A 15,832-nucleotide genomic window follows, 5' to 3' on the forward strand; every position below is an offset into this window, starting at 1 on the left:
CACAGAGAGAAGAGAAGAGAAAAAAAAAAGCCACTAAGTCCAGGACTTGAACCGTGGTCAGCCATGTGGGAGTGCCCAGTGCCTTAACCACGACACCACCTGTTGGTCCCTCCTAAAGTAATTCTTAAAAAAAAAAAATCAGCATCTGGGGCCAGCAGGTAGCACGGTGGTTAAGAGCACTGGACTGCCACATGGCTGACCACAGTTTGAGTCCTGGGCCTGGCAGCTTGCTTTTGCAATTTCCCTTCTTCTCTCGGTCTCTCTCTGGTCAAATTAAGAAATAATAAATAATAACAAAGCTAAGTAAAGTAATAATTTTAAAATAATTATTTATTTAATTTTATTTATTCATTCACTTATTCTAATTTGATCAGAGAGGAAAGGTGAGAAAGCAATCCACCAGGTCTGGACGTGAAATGTGGTCAGTCATGTGGGAGTGTCCAGTGTCCTAACTACCACGCCACCTGCTGTCCCTAAATAAATTCTTTTAAAAAAATCAGTATTGGGGGGCCAGCAGAGGCATGGTGTTTAAGGGCACTGGAATCCTACATGACCAACTGAGGTTCAAGTCCTGAACCTAGTGGCTTGCTTTCTCACTTTCCCTTTCGCTGTATCTCTGGTCAAATTAAAAAATAACAACAACAAATAAAGTTTTAATTTTAAAAAATCAGTATTGGGACCAGCAGATGGCATGATGGCTACATCACTGGACTCCCATGTAGTCGAACGGGGTTTGAGTCCCGGACCCAGCGGCTTAAACTCATGCCAGACGCGTGTGTGGGCGTGCCCAAGATCCCGAGAGGAGAATGGAGAAGGGATTGCGGTGTGGTCATCATCCATGGGGGTGATTTCTCACTTTGTTTCTTTTTCTTTTTTTTTCTTTTTTTGGAGAGATTTTCACTGTAGGGCACGTGCCCGGCGTGAGTTTCAAGCCACCGGGTCCGGGACACGAACCGCGGTCGACTACATGGGAGTCCAGCGACACAGCCATTACGTTAACTGCTCGTTCCCTTCTTTTTTCTTTTTTTGGAGAGATTTTCACTGTAGGGCACGTGCGCTCGCCAGACAGAGAGAGACATAGAGACAGAAAGCGAGAAATCACCCCCCAGGGGGGATGGTCACGCCACAATCCCTTCTCCTCCATTCTCCTCTCGGGATCTTGGGCACGCACGCACACGCGCCCGGCGTGAGTTTCAAGCCACCGGGTCCGGGACACGAACCGCGGTCGACTACATGGGAGTTCAGCGACATCTCTCTGTCTCTCTCTCTTTCTGGTGAGTGCACATGCCCTATAGCAAAAAAACCTCTCCAAAAAAAGAAAAAAAAGAAAAATAAATAAAACAGCATCTCTCTCTCTCATCAACAAACAAGCTTAAGAAAAAAAAAAAAAAACTTGTAGCAAACTAAGCATAGAAGGTAACTTTTTATGATCTTATAAAGGAGAGCCGCAATTGACCTAAAGTACACACCAAACAGTAGTAAAAGAGTCGTTGTTTTCCTCTATGGGATTGAGAATAAGGATGCCTGCTTTCACTGCTTCTACTTAATATTGTTCTTCTGGAGGTCACAGTCAATACAATAAGGCATGAAAAAGAAAAGATAAAAGGATTGCAAAGGAAGAAGCAAAACTATGGTTTGCAGATGATACAATTGGGAAGGCCTTGAGATGTGGGTATTTTCGTCATGTAAGAGGAACATCCAGAAGTTTCAGTGTAGCTGACGTGGCGTGAAGCCCCAGGGTGGGAAGTTGTGGGAGAAGAGACTAAAATGACAATTGTATCATAATGGCTTCTATTCGCTTGAACAAGCGTCAAACTGGGTACTTGGAAGTAATGTTGAATCTTCACTATGACTATACATTTGAGGAACATTTATTTGTTTGAGAAGTTTTTGCTATAGGACGTGTGGGCTCACTAGAGTGATAGAGATGGAAAGCGAGAAATCACCCCCCAGGGGGGATGGCCACACGGCAACCCCTTCTCCTCCATTCCCCTCTCGGGATCTTGGGTACGCACACACAAGCGCCCGGCCTGAGTCTAAGCCACCTAATCCACTGGGTCTGGGGCTCCAACTGCGGTTGACTGCATGGGAGTCCAGAAACATAGCCATTATGCCAACTGCTGGTCCCAATTATTTATTTTGAAAATTTAACTTTATTTTAGAATTATTTATTTATTTTTAATTTGATTAAAGGACAGAGAGAGAGAGAGAGAGAGCAAGCTGACAGGTCCAGGACTTGAACCATGGTTGCCTACATGGGAGTCCAGCACCTTTAACATGCCACCTGCCAGCCCCACTGAGGAACAACTATGATTTCAACTCTCCTGCTGAGGAAACTGAGGCTTAAAAAACTCAAGGTAATGAGGCCACAGAATGGTGGCAGTCAGGACTTGAAACTGGCTTAATCTGATTTCACACCACATATGTGTAACCTGCCACATGGAGACCACTTTGTCAGCTGTCTAGAGTATGGTGGAGGGCCATCACTGAAGTTAGGAAGGGTAAGAGACTAAAGGGTATCCAGGAATTTTAGGAAGCTCCAAGAACTGGGATTTGTTGGGGGACATCAAGAGGTTGGTTAGTTAATTCTAGGATCTGAGGTGGATCAGGTAGACTAGAAATGAAGCGTGGGGAGTGGGCAGGGGCAGAACCATGTATGGCCTTGAAGGCTGCGATGAGGAGCCTGAACTTCCTCCTGAGAGCAGTGGGGAGCCCTAGCAGGTTCTGAGCTTGGTTAGAGATGAGATCAGCTTTGTTTTAGCAACCCACCACTCCATCAACCTCATTTCCTCCCATTCTCCCTCTTTTCCTCTTTGTTCAAGACACACCAGCCTCCTTACTGTTCCTCAAACACAGCAAACCCCAAAGCCTTCGCATTTGCTGTGCCCTGTACCCAGGCCACTCTTCTCCGACATTGGCAAGGTGCTCCCCCCCTCACCTTCATGTCCCTAGTCAAATGTCACCTGCTCAGAGATTTTCCCTGACCTCACTCCCTGACTCCTTCCTCTGCCTTATTTTTCACCTTAGCCCTTACTGTCACCTTATCGTCTTTCATGTGTGCTGTCCATTCTCCCCCTAGATCGTGAGCTCCATGAGTACCCCACGGAGGCCGAGAGGTGTACTGTGACCAGCAACTTCCTTCCTTGGGCAGGGGTGTTTTCTAGATACACAGAGGGCCTCGGGACCAGATCGCTTTTTCTAGAATCCAGGCCGTCGCATCCTAGTTGTGTGGTCTTGGAGAAGTGACCTAAGTTCTATGTCTCAGGCTACTCTTCCGTAAAGTCAGTAGATGTGCTCGTCTCAACTGTGCGAACTAGAGGTCGGTGAGTGAAGTCCAGCACATCAGCTGAGGAAATCTTGGCTACAATTACTATTTACTCCCTGCCTCCAAGCTGAGTGAGATGCCCTGAGCCGCTGGTTTTCCATGAAAAACAACCCCTGCCTAGTCCCCACCCTCCCTTCTCCTGGCCCCCTCTCACAGGCTTAGGTCGCAATTGACACTGGTCTGCAGCAGGTAGGCCTTGGCGTTCTGCACGGCCAGCTCCCGGGGTTCAGGCTGTGGCACCTCGGCGCTGAAGGGCATGAAGGCCAGCTCAGACGGTGAGAGCTGGAGTGTAGGGTCATCCCTTAAGTAGGGCCCGTGTGGGGCACTGTCGTTGAACTGCTGGTCCTCTGTCTGGTAGAGGCTGGCCTGACCAAGGAGACCCCGGGGGTCATGGTAGGTAGACTCCAGTTGCTGGAAGAGGCTGCCTTGCCCCTGCTGCAGATTCTGCGGCATCAGGTTGGGGGCGTAGCCCTGGATCTCGCTTTCACGGCGTTGGGTCTGGTTCTCTAAGGAATAGCGGGCATTCATGGGCAAGTTCTCCATGCCACCCACTCGGGTTTCCTCAGCCTGGAAGGCTGGGGACACGAGCGAGTTCTCCTGTTGCGGCAGGCTGGCCCTCTGAGACCAGCGCCGCTGCCCTGACAACAGAGTCTGGGCATCAATCGGCTGCACCCCCTCAGGGGCTATTGCCTGGGGCTGAGAGCGCTCCTGACTGCGCCTCCGTTCGGAGGACTGGGAACTCTTCCTGCTAGAGGGAGGCTGGGGGGCACCCCAAGGGTCGGGTGGAGGTTCCGCCATGGTTGGAGAAGGGGCGCAGGCTTCTAGGAGGAAGGGCTGGAGACAGGCAAGGGGCGGGAGACAGACAACCCCGCCCACTCGCCCGCCAGGCAGTCTCTACGCCAGGGTGCTAGGGGCTGGCCTGGCCGTTACCAGGGGAGGGCGGGGTCGCAGGGTCGTGCGCCGGGGTTCCTTCTGCGCAGGCGCGCCCCAGCACCCCGGCTTCCCAGGGGTCAGCTCCTGGGCTTGACTCACTGTGGATCCCGCAGATCACATCTGACCCCGCGGTGGCGACAGAGGCAGAGACGGACAGGGGGCAGACCCTGCACGGCGCCCAGACCTGCCATCTCCTTAATTTATTTATTTTTTAAGGCAAAGCAACCGCTGGTCAAGCCCCATCCCAGCCTGCTCCCCACCCGGTGGCCCTTCCCCACCAGCCGTCAGCTAGCTGTTCCCCTTGGCGTCGGGCTCCCCCGCCTCCTCTGGGGCCGGGCTAGGGGTCTTCACGGCGTCTTCTCCAGCAGGGGCGAGGGTCTGGGGGCTCCGCTCCTCCTTGGATGTCAGCCCGCCCGCTGTGTTCTCCTGGTGACAGGACGACAGGGAGCAGGTCCGAATGCGTGGTCCCAACGCCCAGTCTTCCCTGCCACCCCCAAGCCCAAACGATCGCTGCTCTCCAGCCCCGAACTTGCGCACACACTCCGTCCTCGGGCTCTTGGTGGCTCTGGGGTGGTCATCCCTACCTTAGGTAGGGGCCCCTCAAGACTGGCATCCAGGAGTGCGGCTTCCGTCAGTCCCGAGTCATCATCCATACTGATGAAGATGGCCGGGGTCTCGCACTCAGGGCCCTCCTCTCGGAAATCTACGGCTTCCTCTGATGGCGGGGGCCCGGGCCTGGCTGAGGAGGCGGCGGCAGAGGCGGGGAGCCGGAGCCGGGGCGGGGGCCGGGGCTGGGGCGGGAGCCGGCGCCGGGGGCTCCAGGTCGTCCTGGGGGTGGGGAGGCACAGAAACTCAGGAATGGGTGCTCTCAGAAGCTGGCGGGAAAGGAGAGACCGCACCCGTCCTGAAGCAGGAAGCAATGCGGCAGGATGGGGGACAGCAGCTTTCCACCAGGGACACGAGAGAGTAGGGGACTGTGCCCCACCCCACTCCCTTTAGGCAGGTGCACAGCTGAGAGATGGGTGGCTTAGTAGCCCGAGACTATGGGATGGAGTCCGGGTGGGGCTGGGGGATCCAGGCATGCTGGTTGCAGGGCCCTCACCTCTTCCAGGGGCCCTGTGGGTGCCTCCTTGGCCTCCGGCTCCTGCTTGCCACTGGCCTCCAAAATGGCCATGATGGAGTTGGGGATGTGCGCTTGCTAGGTGGAGAGCAGGGGGTGCTATGGAGAGCTCTGGGCTAGAGGACCAAATCCCAGGTCCCCTCTGCCCACCCCCATCCAGTGCCCAAGGGCTGGACCAGAAAAGGGGGTACCCCCCTACCCTCTGGGGTACCTGATGGGGGGTGAAGGAACGGACGTGGGCCAGCAGGGGTTCCCGGAGCTCTGGGCACTTGTCAAACACGGCTCCTAGCTGCTGGGGTGGCAGCTGCAGGATGACCTGGAAGCTCTGGGGCTTGGTGCGCTGGCAGCACTTGATGAAGCCCTCCCATACCTTGGGATACTTCCACACCTGGATGGGCAGAGGGGGTGCGCTGAGGGCGCACACAGGCAGCCACCCAGCCTCGGACAAACGGACAAAGGCCTCACCAAGACCGGAGCCTACATCCCACCATCCAACACATCCTTCTGGGCCATGCACAGCCCTGACCCCCTCCGGGGGCGTCTCCCAATCTAGGCAGCTGGAATGTGAGGCAACTTGGGCAAAAGGAAGAGAAAACCTGAGAACTGCTCCTTTCCAGGGCTCCTGCTGGGACAGCCCCTGCTAAGGGCCCTGTGAGCAGTCTCAGCTTGTCCCACAGCAGCCTCAAGAGGGCAACACTAGCCCCCAGTGCTGAAGAGATGAGGCGGAAAGGTTCAGGGACTTGTCCAGAGTCCAAGGGGCCAAAACGAGATCAGATACCAGGTCTGGATCCACATTTACCCTCTGGGCTAGAGGCTGCAAAGTAGCAACCTGCGCCTGAATCCAGTCGGGCTTGCAGACGGGGTGGGCTGTTCCCTCGTGGTATTTCTAAAAGCCCACTTCTAGCATCTCCTGGAAAACTGGACCACAGTTCAGTTCTAGTATGCATCCACTAGGTGCACAGCCCTGAAGTCTACTATGGCACCCCCCGCCCAGGTGCCCTCACTCGCCGCCCTGTCACCAGATGAGTTCGACTCCTAGAGCAGTTTTCTTGCCAAGAGGCAGGACTAGGAGGTCTCAGTAGCTGCTGCTACTCTGCAGAGTCCCTCTGAGGGCTGAGGGTTCGAGGCATGCCATCAGGCTAGAAAGTGCTTGGGTTCTGCCTCGGGTCCACCTTCAGTGCACCCTGCTGCCGCCGGGGGCCGGGGTGTGTGGGTGGGGGGTTACCTGCTTCATGATGAGGCGGGACAGGATGTTCATGACGAAGCCCCCCAGGCGGGGGTACATGGTCAGGGACTGGATGACAGTCCTCATGAGCAGCATGGGCAGGGGGCTCAGCTCCATCAGCTGCTGCATCACCACGGCCAGCACCTCTGATGTGTACACATTCCGCTCCGCAAAACACAGGTTGGTGGCTACGAGGAGGCAGAAAATGGGCCTGTCCTCTCTGCCCAGCTGCTGGCCAGATGCCCGCCACTCTCCACGAGCCCTATCCTGCTGTTTGGCCGCATGAGGGGAAGATCTGGCCCTGCCTTCCCAAGGCTCTCTGGAAGACGTGCCCTCCAGCAGCGCCCCTTTCTGAGGACCCGCTCCAAGGGCGAAGGCAGGTGCACCTCCTGGAAGTCCGGTGCTGGACAGTAGGGAGAGCTTGGTCCCAACTTCCAGGAAAGCCCTGGATAGGCACGCTGCCTGCCCTCAGTGGCCTGCCCTGGCCTGCTAGGCATGGCAGTGCACCTCACCCCTGTGAAGCAGGGCAGCTCTCCTCCAGATGGCTGGCAAGCGACTCTCAAGCTTACCCAGGCATTCTAGCTTGTGCAGATGCCAGGGCTAGGGTTGCATGGGGACATGGGCACAGTGAGCAGAGTAAAAAGGGAAGGCAGGAGGAAGATGGCGCTGGGGCACAGACTGGGGCCAGCATGACACAAGCACTCCAAGGCTGGGCTTGGGGCCTATCCCTCAGGGCGGGGGCAATGCCCTGAGCTGCTGTGGTAATGGCTGGTGGTGGGGGCACACCAGAACTGCCTCTGAAGCCCTTCTTTCCCAAATACCACTCACCATGTGAGTCTGTCAACCAGGAAGTCTTTATTGAGCCAGAGGGGAGGTCCCCACAATACAAGAGTGGCTAGTGGAGAACAGGAGTGAAGGGACCCTATAAGGAATGGGGGAAGGACTCAAAGGGGAAGGATGGAGCTATGACAGGTAGACAAACAGATAGGAGGCCAATGGGACGGAGTGTAGGTGAGGATGCACCTGACTCCAGGATACACCCACTCCTCGTGGCCAGTCACTGAGAGTGGCCTGCTCTGCTGCATACAGGCCTCCAGAACCCACTCTTCCCCTCAGCTGGCCCCTGACCTCCCCTGAGCCTCCCCACTAACCTCTAATCCACTATCCATACAGTATCCTGAAGGGATCTTTCTAAAGCTCAAACCTGTCCCCTTTCCTCTCAGAGGATCTCAAGAGAAAAGGCCAACTCCCCACTGTGTGGAACAGACCACGAAGTGGTGGTTAAGGTGCTGGATCCCACATGGCACACTATGCAGTTCAAGTCTCAGACCTGAAGGATTCCCGGGCACATGTGTGCGTGTGCCCAGATTCCTACAAGAATAGAGAAAGGATTGTGGAACAGACATCTTCCTGGGGGTGTTTTCTCACTTTCCCTTTTTCTCTGATGGGCATGTGTATGGCCTATAGCAAATTAACCAAAATAATAGTAATACAATTTAAAAATTGGGCCGGCTAGTGGCATGGGAGTTGGGGTGGATGGAACTGTGCAGTTTGAATCTCAGACCAGACAGCTTGAAAAACATGCCAGGCATGTGTGTGTGCCCAAAATCCTGAGAGGAGAATGGAAGAGAAGGAACCGCAGCATGGCCATCCCCCCTAGGGAGTGATTTCTCACTTTCCCCTTCTCTGCCCCTCTGGCAAGTGCATGCAACTTACAGCAAAATGTACAGAAAACCCCCATGGTGGCCCATGAGATCCTATGCGGTGGGCCCTGGGAACGGTTCCACAATGGTTACAGCCTGATCTTATCTCTCGTCCAGGCCCCATCCCTGAACCCCAAGGCCCAGCCAGCCCGACTTGGTTCCAGAGCAGGCCAGCTGGCACATTCCTTGGACTCTGCTCAAGTTTTTCCCTTCTATAAGACTGTCTCCCCCGACCACGTCCTCACTTGTAGCTTTCTTTCTGGTCCTTGGTTCCTCCACATGACACTACAGGACTGGCTGATCGGGGCTTTTAACCTGGGCCCACAAATGGTCCGGGCTGGGGGGGGTGGGGGTGGTGTCTGCACGTGCCCTCAAACTGCACAGACTGGGAGCGAATCATCCTTGGGAATGGGCGGAAAACGTGAGGTGGTAAAGGGCAAGGGTGGGGAGGGAGGAGAGTGGGTCCCTGGAACTCTGAGGTGGGGCTACAGTTAGCATGGATCTTTAACTCGATGGTTTCCAGTGGGGACACGTGAGTGACTGAAGTTCTGCCCCCAGGGTTGCAGGGACCATAAGACTGAAAGGGGGGCGGGGAGCGCCTCACCTTTGATGATGGATTTCATGTCACACTTGACTGAATCGATGTTGTGTAATGCGATCAGGAGCTCTCCGGGGTTCAGGGGTGACAAAGCCGAGTTCCCTTCACCTGCAGAGGGAAGGTGTGGGGGGAGACAGTACAAAGGCCTATGTGAAGAGATGGCTCTGGGCTCACTAGACCAGGAGAGCAGAGAATAAAGACAGGATGCAGCTTCAAGGGCTGCGAGGACAGAGGGAGGGTGCAGTGGGAGACTGAGCACACACGAAGGGGGTCTCAATGAAGCAGCAGTCTTTGGCTTTGCATGCTCGCCTCCCCCGGCCTGGGCTCTGATCTCCCCAGAGCAGCAGAGCTGAATAAGCTCGTCACTTGGCTCTAGCACAGCGGACAGCATGGGTCACAGAACAGGATAGGACGGGACAGGGTGAGGCCAGGAATGAACTTGCCAAAAGTGGCCAGAGTCTCCCACTATGTGTGGCAGCAAGGGGTGCAGGAGTGGAAGGGCAAACGGGGAGGTGGCCTTCTGCTGGTGCTTTTAAGTGAGAGAGAGGGAAGGACAGGTCCCATAGTACGGTGGCCAAGTACTGTGCACCAGGGGCCAGAGCCTGCACGGCCAAATGCACACACGCCAGAGGTGTGTGCCCCAAATCCCAACAAGATGAAGAAATGGAGAAGAAAGGATTGCACCTGGACCACATCCTACTGGAGGTATTTTCCCTTTGGCAGACATACACACCCTCTGGCAATTAAAACAAAAGGAGAGAGAGAGGTCTTTCTGATGGGGTCTTGCCTAACACAGTCCTGCCCAGCCTCTCAGTTGGCGAGGGTTACAGATAGGTCCACGAACCAAACCTAGGCCTCCCATGTTGCCCCTGCCTTGTACAGAGGCTGGGTCTGCTGGTGCTATTTTGACGGTCTCAGACCATTCAGGGTGTATTTGTGTGTGTGCGAGAAACCACCAGACTCCATGTGGGACAGACACCCTCTACTCTCTTCCTAGTTCTGGTCACTGAGTGGAGGGCCAAGGAATTCATTCTATGTTACTTGGCAGTTTTTTTAGGGTGAATGTTTTACTTTCAAACTTACTTCCTTTTTAGTTTCTTTTTCCTTTTTCTAGAGAGATCTTTTTAAAAAATTATTTATTTAATTTTATTCATTCATTTACTTTAATTTTACCAGAGAGAAACATACACGCAGAAAGAGAGAGAGAGAGAGAGAGAGAGAGAGAGAGAGAGAGAGAGAGAAAGGCAAGCCACCAGGTTAAGGACTTGAACTGTGGTAGGCCATGTGGGAGTGTCCAGCCCCTTACCCACCACACCACCTGCTGGTCCCCCTCTAGAAAGATCTTTGCTAGAGGGTGTATGTACTCGCCAGAGAGAGAGAGAGAGAAAGAAAGAAAGAGAGAGAGAGAGAGAAACACACACCCCCCCAAGGAGATGGTCACACTGCAATCCCTTCTCCTCCATTCTCTCAGGATTTTGGGTATGCCTGCACACGTGCCTGGTGTATTTCAAGCTGCCGGGTCTAGGACTTGAACTGTGGTCAACTATATGGGGGTCCAGTGACAGCCATTATGCCATCCACTGGCCCCTAGAGCTTTTTTTTTTAAAAAAAGAGATTTTTGCTATAGGGTGCATTGCTTACCAGAGAGACAGAAAGCGAGAAATCACCCCCCCGGGGGGATGGCCATGCCACAGTCCCTTCTCTTCCATTCTCCTCTTGGAATTTTGGGGATCCATGCATACGCGCCTGGCGTGAGTTTTAAGCCACCGGATCCAGGACTCAAACCACAGTCGATGATGTGGGAGTCCAGTGACGTAACCATCACGCCATCTGCTGGTCCCTAGTTTCTTTCTTTCAAGAGAGGTAAGAGAGACATCCCCAACAGCGTCCTGATGTTGCGACAGACCCTTAACCTTCGGCCAGCCCTGATCAAGGTACATACATGCCCAGTATACTCAGGGAGGTGTCCAAAACCTTGACTCTTCCCACGCGTAATTGTGTTGCATTTTACTGCTGGGACACTGTCTGGCCCCTCTTTTTTTGTTTTTGATTACATCAAATGAAATGTTCCTGTGGGGCCAGCAGGTGGTGTGGCGGTTAAGGTGTCGGATTCCCACATGGCCAATAGCAGTTCCAGTACAGTTTGAGTACTGGACCAGGCAGCTTAAAAATCACAACAAATAGGGGACCAACAGGTGGTGTGGTGGTTAAGGCACTGGACACTCCCACATGGCTGACCATTGTTCAAGTCCTAGACCTGGTGGCTTGCTTTCTCACTTTCCCTCTCTTTCTGTACCCTCTCTGGTCAAATTAAATGAATGAATAAATAAAAATAATTATTAAAAAAGAAGAAAATCACAAGAAATAAATATATAAATGTTTGAAAAAAAGAGAAATAGTTCTGAGACATTTAAGGAATTCAGTAATGTCTGAGGAGGGGTCTGGAAGAGGTCAGAGTAGCTGGATCTGAGAGATACTTCTAGAGAGGTGGCCCCACCCTAGTGCTGCCCTGGAGTGGATAAAGCCACCATCTACTCAGCACAGGGGGGTGGTTTAGAAGCTGTGGGACCTGTAGTCTGGATGGCACCCTGGGAGCAGGATGAGACTGTCTGAAGGTGGCCCCACACAGTCTCCCCTAGCACCCTGTACCTCCTTTCCAGCTCAGTCACCTGCGGTGGGGCCTCCCAGGGAAGGAGATAGGAGGCCAGGCCTCGGCTGGGCCCCAGGGGAAGGGAGCATACCACCTACCATGCTGGGTGCCCAGGAGGCGGTTGAAGACCTCCTTCACCACGATGGGGTTCAGTTTGATGAGTTTAGGAAGGGCCTGGATCACCTCTTTCTATAGGGAGAAGGCGAGGGTGGATGGCAGGTCAGATCTGCCCCACTCCCCTCAACAAGGTCCCCACTGCCCCGAGCTGGTAAGGCTCGCCACACCCGTGATGCCTTCCTACTGTTCCTTCTGCTGCAGGGCGGAGCTTCCTCTCCTGTTTTTGCCCTCCCCTACCTGAGCCCCCTGCAGGTCACAGTGCAGGGCCAGGTGAAGCACTCTACACAGGGGTGCCTATGACTCCCCAAGTATGCAAGTGGAGGGTGTCAGCATTAGCTCCTTCATAGGAGGAGTGGAGGCTCACCCAAGGCTCCACCCACCTCTGGACAAAACCGTGTCAGGGAACAGATGCTTGGGGGAGTGCTTCCTCCACGCTGAGCTGCACGGCATGCAGTGGCTGCATGCAGGCCCTGGGATACCCTGCACGGGGCAGGGGTCAGTGTCATCTTGGTTCAACAGGGAGGAAAGCGAGGCCCAAGGGGAAGCATCTGCTTGAGGGCAGAGGACGAGGTAGCGCTAGGAGGGCTTGCTGTCTGACACCCCAGAAACGTGCTCCTAAGATGTGCATGGTACCTGGGTGCCAGTGGTGTCTAAGACTTCTGACATGAGCAAGACACAAGTCCCACCTTCTCTCATCCGCCTCTAGATCAACTAGTGTCAAAGGGCTCTGCCCAGCCTCCTCTCTGGCCCCCAGGTCCTGGCAGAGACAGTCCATTACCTTCTCCAGCCCATTCAGCACCGGGATGAGGAAGCGGACATCTGGCAGTCGCTTGTGGTAAAGATCTCGGACCCGTTTCACCAGCTCTGGGGAGGGCGGGACTGTGGCGAGAAGGGTAAGCAGGAGACACAGCATTGGGGCAGTAGGAAGGACAGGGAAGGGGGTCCCGAGAGTGGGAATGGTGGGCGTGTAGGAGAGGAGAGCCAACCCGACCTCAGGACAGGAATCCTTGGCACTGGGTTTCCTACAGGCACTTGGCACCAATGATCCAGGTGGAGAAACTGAGGCCCAAGGATGGGAGACCCACAAGAACTGCAGCTGTCTGGAGACACAGCAGCTCAGATCCCCTGGGAAATGGAAGTGGGAAAGGCCCAGAAAAGGAAGAATGAAGTGAAGGAGTCCCGGGAGGCACCTTTGTCTGTCAGGCTGTGCAGACATCGGGTGACCAGCGTCTCTGCCCCCTTAGGACAGTTTTCTACCAGCAGGAGCAGCTCTGGTGAGTTCATGCCCATTCCTCGGATCTGGGGGCAGAGACGGGACAAAAGACCCAAGTGAGAGCTCAGGGGAGGCCGGGGTATCATGAGAGGGTGGCTGGGACTGAGGGTAGCAGAATCTGGGGAAGACTGAGGTGTCTGGTCTATCCCACTCAGGCCGGCCCAGCTCCTCAGCTTTTGCAGGGCTGACCTCCCTGGCAGGCTGACCCTCCTCTGTGCTGCAGATCTGACCTCACGTTAAGGGCTGTGCTTCAGCTCCTCAGTGAAGACTTTGCTGTATTTGATCGTGAGGTAAACCGAGTCTGTCCCTGCAAACCAGTCAGCTCGCCTGGATGGTGGGGATGCAAATCTGCTTCACCCCGAAAGCAAGCCTGCACCCTATTTTACAGGACACCATGGAATCAGGGGGCAGGCATGTAAGAATGTCCTGGTTGACCTCCTTTGCTTTTTGTTAGACATTTTCTGTGATACAAAAATGTCGGGGCAAAGATAGAAAAAAGTAGTTTCAAAGCCAGTTGCAGGTTGGAAGAGCAGACATTCTGATTTTAGGTGCTGGTTGGCCACTGAGCTGTTTTTCATGTGGGCAACGCTGTAACTCGAAGAGGAGGGACTTATTATTTTTTTTTAATACTCGATTTTATTATTATTATTTTAAAATTTGCTATAGAACACATGTGTGCACCTGAGTGAGAGAGAGGGAAAGACAGAAAGCAAGCTGCCAGGTATGGGACTCAAACTGCAGTCGGCCATGTGAGAGTTCAGCGCCTTAAGCACCGTGCCACCTGCTGGCCCTGAAGGGACTTATATTTATGTGACAACACCTAAAGGTTCTCCTTTACACAGGGGCCATCCAGGTCATAAGTAAGACAGATGTCTACATGCTCGAGTTCGGACTCATCACAATGGCTCAGGGGGGCCAGATTATTAAGGGGCCCAGGGCCACAATGAGAAAGTGAAAGGCAGGACAGGAACCCAGTTCTGTTGACTCCAGGCTCTTAACTACCTGGCCATTCTGTTGTCTTTCTACAGATACAAGGATGACATGTGACATCCCATAAGCCAAACCCATTGGCCTGGGGTGACAATCCTTTGTGCCAAGCAGATGGAGGTGGAGATGCCCGGGGAAGAGCTGGGGGTGGGGTAATGGGAGGTGCAGCCCTGCCCACACATGGGCAGAGTCTGGTGGGCTTGGGGGCCTCACCGGCTGCTCGATGACCCTCAGTACTGTCCGCTTGATGTCGGCGATGGCCTCAGTGTACACGGCCGCCAGCTCGTGGATCAGCTTGTGGTTCTGAGGCAGGAGGGCCAGGTAGAGGTACAGACACTGCTTCACTGTCTCCTCAGTCCAGGGTGCGGCCACCTCTGACGGTAGGGGTGGACATCAGGGTGGCCCATGCACTCCTCCCAAGTCCTCCCACCCGTGTCTGCCCCTCCTCAGGGAGCAGGTCAGTGGGGAGAGAGGGTGGCAGAGAAGGAAGCCAGGTCAGGAAAGCAGAGGGACCAGGACTTCCCGACTCCAGCTCTTCTGAGACCCCGACCCACGCTCTCTGAGGTGTGCCTCTGACCCTGGCCCTCTGCTGCCCAACGTGCTGCCATGATACTCTGGGCCTCCAGATGAATCGCTGGCTCCTGGTCTTGCACCATCTGCCAAGCACTGGATGGGAGGCTGCAGCCACTTGCCAGCTTCGTTTTGGTGCCACCCCAACACACTCAGTGCTGGTCACTACTTTTTCTTACATGCCACGCCTTAACGGCCTTTGAGCCCATTGTCTCCTTTGCCTGGGAAAGTGCTTCCACTTCCACTTTCATACCTACTTATGCTCTGGGTTCAGGCAGACTGTGCCTCTCCTGGGAAGGTCTCTGGGCACCCAGCCTGGGCCAGGGCGCCTGTGCTTCCCCCTCATAGCCCAAACCTTCCCTTTAATGATCTACTTGGGGGCTGGCTCTCCCCTACCTGTAATCCCCCACAACTGCTAGGTTCAGTCCTGCTCGTTCCGGTCATCACTGTCTGGTGGGCTTCCCTAGAAAGCTAGCCAGGGATGGCTCCCATCAGCTGTGGTCCCAGGGCCCAGCGGATGCTCAGTGTGCATCTGGTGAACTCAGCCACACCTGTGTCCTTATCGGCTCCAAACAGCACGGACGGCGGGTTGGGGTGGACCAAGAGCTGCAGGTAGTTGAGGGCAAATTTCTCCACATACTCCCGTAGCTGCTCCTTCTCGTACATGCGTTTGATGAACAGTAAGGCCTGGGAACGTACCTGGCGGAGGGGAGGCAAGATGGAGCAAGTAGGGGGACGGGGGAAGAAGGCTGTTCTAAGCCTGGCAGCACTAGTGGGCAAACAGGCCTAGGCCTGAGACAGGCCAGCCTTCCTAAGTTACCTAGGCAAGACCCACACCATCACTGTCCACCTGCTCGGCTCATCCCTTATCGCACCTCGCCTAATGCACTATGCTCCAAGCAGACTGAGCTTTCCTCAGTCCCTCAAAGGGGTGCTCCCTGCCAAGTCTCCCTGGCTTTGAACAGTGGCCTGGGTGACTCTCCACTGCTGCAAAGCCAGTCGCTAGCTAAATCCTTATTTCACTCAGATGCCATCTGTTGGGAGCCATGAGAGCAGAGGCTGGTTTGTCCCCCAACAGTGGCAAGGGCCGGGCCAGGGCCAGAGGTCTGGGCAAGGTTGGCTGAATGAGGACCACACGTCAAGGGTGAGGCGGCCGGCAAGTGGCTGGGCCAGGACAGGTCACAAGCCCCCTCCAACCACAGCAAGTGTACAATTGTCCCACTGCACACCCACTACTCATGGCTCAGGGCTCAGCTCTCATAGCCCTTCCTCCAGTAAGTCTTTCTTTCCTTTTTTTTTTTTTTTAAAAAAAGAATTTTTTTTATACTTTG

General features: G+C 54.5%; 2 protein-coding genes across 2 annotated transcripts in view; both read right to left on the reverse strand.

Moving 5' to 3' along the window:
- RSPH6A (radial spoke head 6 homolog A) overlaps positions 1-4,168 on the reverse strand; it is a 33,784-nt gene extending 29,616 nt beyond the window's left edge. Inside the window, 1 exon segment of the mRNA XM_006142090.1 lies at positions 3,480-4,168. Coding sequence (XP_006142152.1) covers positions 3,480-4,123 — 644 coding nt within the window. The 5' untranslated portion in view covers positions 4,124-4,168.
- Positions 4,169-4,390: 222 nt separating this feature from the next.
- Positions 4,391-15,832, reverse strand: part of SYMPK (symplekin scaffold protein) — a 50,216-nt gene continuing 38,774 nt past the window's right edge. The window contains 12 exon segments of the mRNA XM_006142091.3: positions 4,391-4,684; positions 4,843-5,032; positions 5,034-5,086; positions 5,361-5,456; positions 5,590-5,766; positions 6,604-6,791; positions 8,911-9,012; positions 11,653-11,743; positions 12,450-12,550; positions 12,862-12,970; positions 14,145-14,305; positions 15,053-15,200. Coding sequence (XP_006142153.3) covers positions 4,547-4,684; positions 4,843-5,032; positions 5,034-5,086; positions 5,361-5,456; positions 5,590-5,766; positions 6,604-6,791; positions 8,911-9,012; positions 11,653-11,743; positions 12,450-12,550; positions 12,862-12,970; positions 14,145-14,305; positions 15,053-15,200 — 1,554 coding nt within the window. The 3' untranslated portion in view covers positions 4,391-4,546.

The sequence above is a fragment of the Tupaia chinensis genome, unplaced genomic scaffold (genome assembly GCF_000334495.1).
Source record: "Tupaia chinensis unplaced genomic scaffold, TupChi_1.0 Scaffold000067_1, whole genome shotgun sequence".
Classification (NCBI taxonomy): domain Eukaryota; kingdom Metazoa; phylum Chordata; class Mammalia; order Scandentia; family Tupaiidae; genus Tupaia; species Tupaia belangeri.